Source organism: Corapipo altera, unplaced genomic scaffold (genome assembly GCF_003945725.1).
Source record: "Corapipo altera isolate COAL_440 unplaced genomic scaffold, ASM394572v1 68, whole genome shotgun sequence".
In the NCBI taxonomy this organism is placed as follows: domain Eukaryota; kingdom Metazoa; phylum Chordata; class Aves; order Passeriformes; family Pipridae; genus Corapipo; species Corapipo altera.
Window position 1 is genome coordinate 1,141,278 of NW_020884919.1, and position 1,292 is coordinate 1,142,569.

The 1,292-nt window shown below is 43.3% G+C and overlaps 1 protein-coding gene across 2 annotated transcripts in view; it reads left to right on the forward strand.

The window, feature by feature from the left end:
• Window positions 1–1,292, forward strand: part of PRPF40A (pre-mRNA processing factor 40 homolog A) — a 22,035-nt gene that overhangs the window by 15,729 nt on the left and 5,014 nt on the right. The window contains exons 16-18 of one of the 2 annotated variants that reach the window (XM_027656206.1): window positions 94–185; window positions 298–414; window positions 1,042–1,179. In XM_027656206.1, coding sequence (XP_027512007.1) covers window positions 94–185; window positions 298–414; window positions 1,042–1,179 — 347 coding nt within the window. The remainder of the gene's footprint in view (window positions 1–93; window positions 186–297; window positions 415–1,041; window positions 1,180–1,292) is intronic. The other variant, XM_027656205.1, reaches the window with a different exon arrangement.

The following is a 1,292-nucleotide window of genomic DNA, read 5'->3' on the forward strand; positions in this document are numbered from 1 at the left end:
AAAAACGTCTTTAGAAATCTAATATCTAAAAAAAAATATAAAGGATCCAAAAATATGTCAAAAACATCTAAAATTCTGCAACCCTCCCCTCAGGATCCACAGCCCTGGACCTGTTCAAGTTCTACGTGGAGGACCTGAAGGCTCGTTACCACGACGAGAAGAAGATCATCAAAGACATCCTAAAGGTGAGCAAATCCTGTTAAATTCCTTTTCATGCCAAATTCCTCCTCTGAGGGAACCTTTGGGTGCTGGGAATTCCTGACTCCCTGATGCCAAAGGAATTCCTTTTCCTTCCAGGACAAAGGATTCGTGGTGGAGGTGAACACTTCCTTCGAGGATTTCGTCACCGTCATCAGCTCCACCAAAAGAGCCACAACTTTGGATGCAGGGAATATCAAACTGGCTTTCAACAGTGTAAGTGTTCAGAGAGACCAGAATTATAATGTAGCTTGACATGTATCAATAATTATACTGGATATTTTAATATGTGTAATTAATATCAAAAACGTTTATTAAGGTATTTAATTAGGGTATGAAATCTCTTGCCTGAACAAGAATTAACATTTATTTTAGGGTATGAAATCTCTTGTCCAAATGAGAATTAACATTTATTTTCACTGTATTGCTCTGCCTACTTCCATAATAATTTGGGGAGATGCTTATGCTGATATCAGTTGCCAGAATTATGGCAGAGGTTGATCTCAATTCCAACCGTCACCATTCCAGCTTAGGGAATTCTGGGGTGGGAATTGAGTCAGGTTCTCTCATTTACACCCAGCTGATCTCGTGAGCTGTGTGTGTTTCTGGTTTAGATTCTCGGGAACAGCCATTCTGTGCTTTGAAATTAAACCATTGATTAATTATTATTATTATTATTATTATCATTCACACTAACAGACCACTCCGAAGGTGAACTGGCTTTCCAAAAATCCCATTAAGCTGGATTATTCCCCTTCCACTTGGATGTCTTTGAAATATCCTGTGCCTTTTCCTCATATCCTGTGCCTTTTCCTCATATCCTGTGCCTTTTCCTTGCTGCAGCTGCTGGAGAAGGCCGAGGCCCGGGAGCGGGAGCGGGAGAAGGAGGAGGCTCGGAAGATGAAGCGCAAGGAGTCGGCCTTCAAGAGCATGTTGAAACAGGCCACCCCCCCCATCGAGCTGGATGCTGTCTGGGAGGATGTGAGTGTGGCCTTTCCTTAGGAAACAATTCCCAAAGGGATTCAGCAGCCAGCTACCCTCTAACCCCAGTGCTAACCCCTCACCCTAACCCTACTCCCCCCATCGAGCTGGAT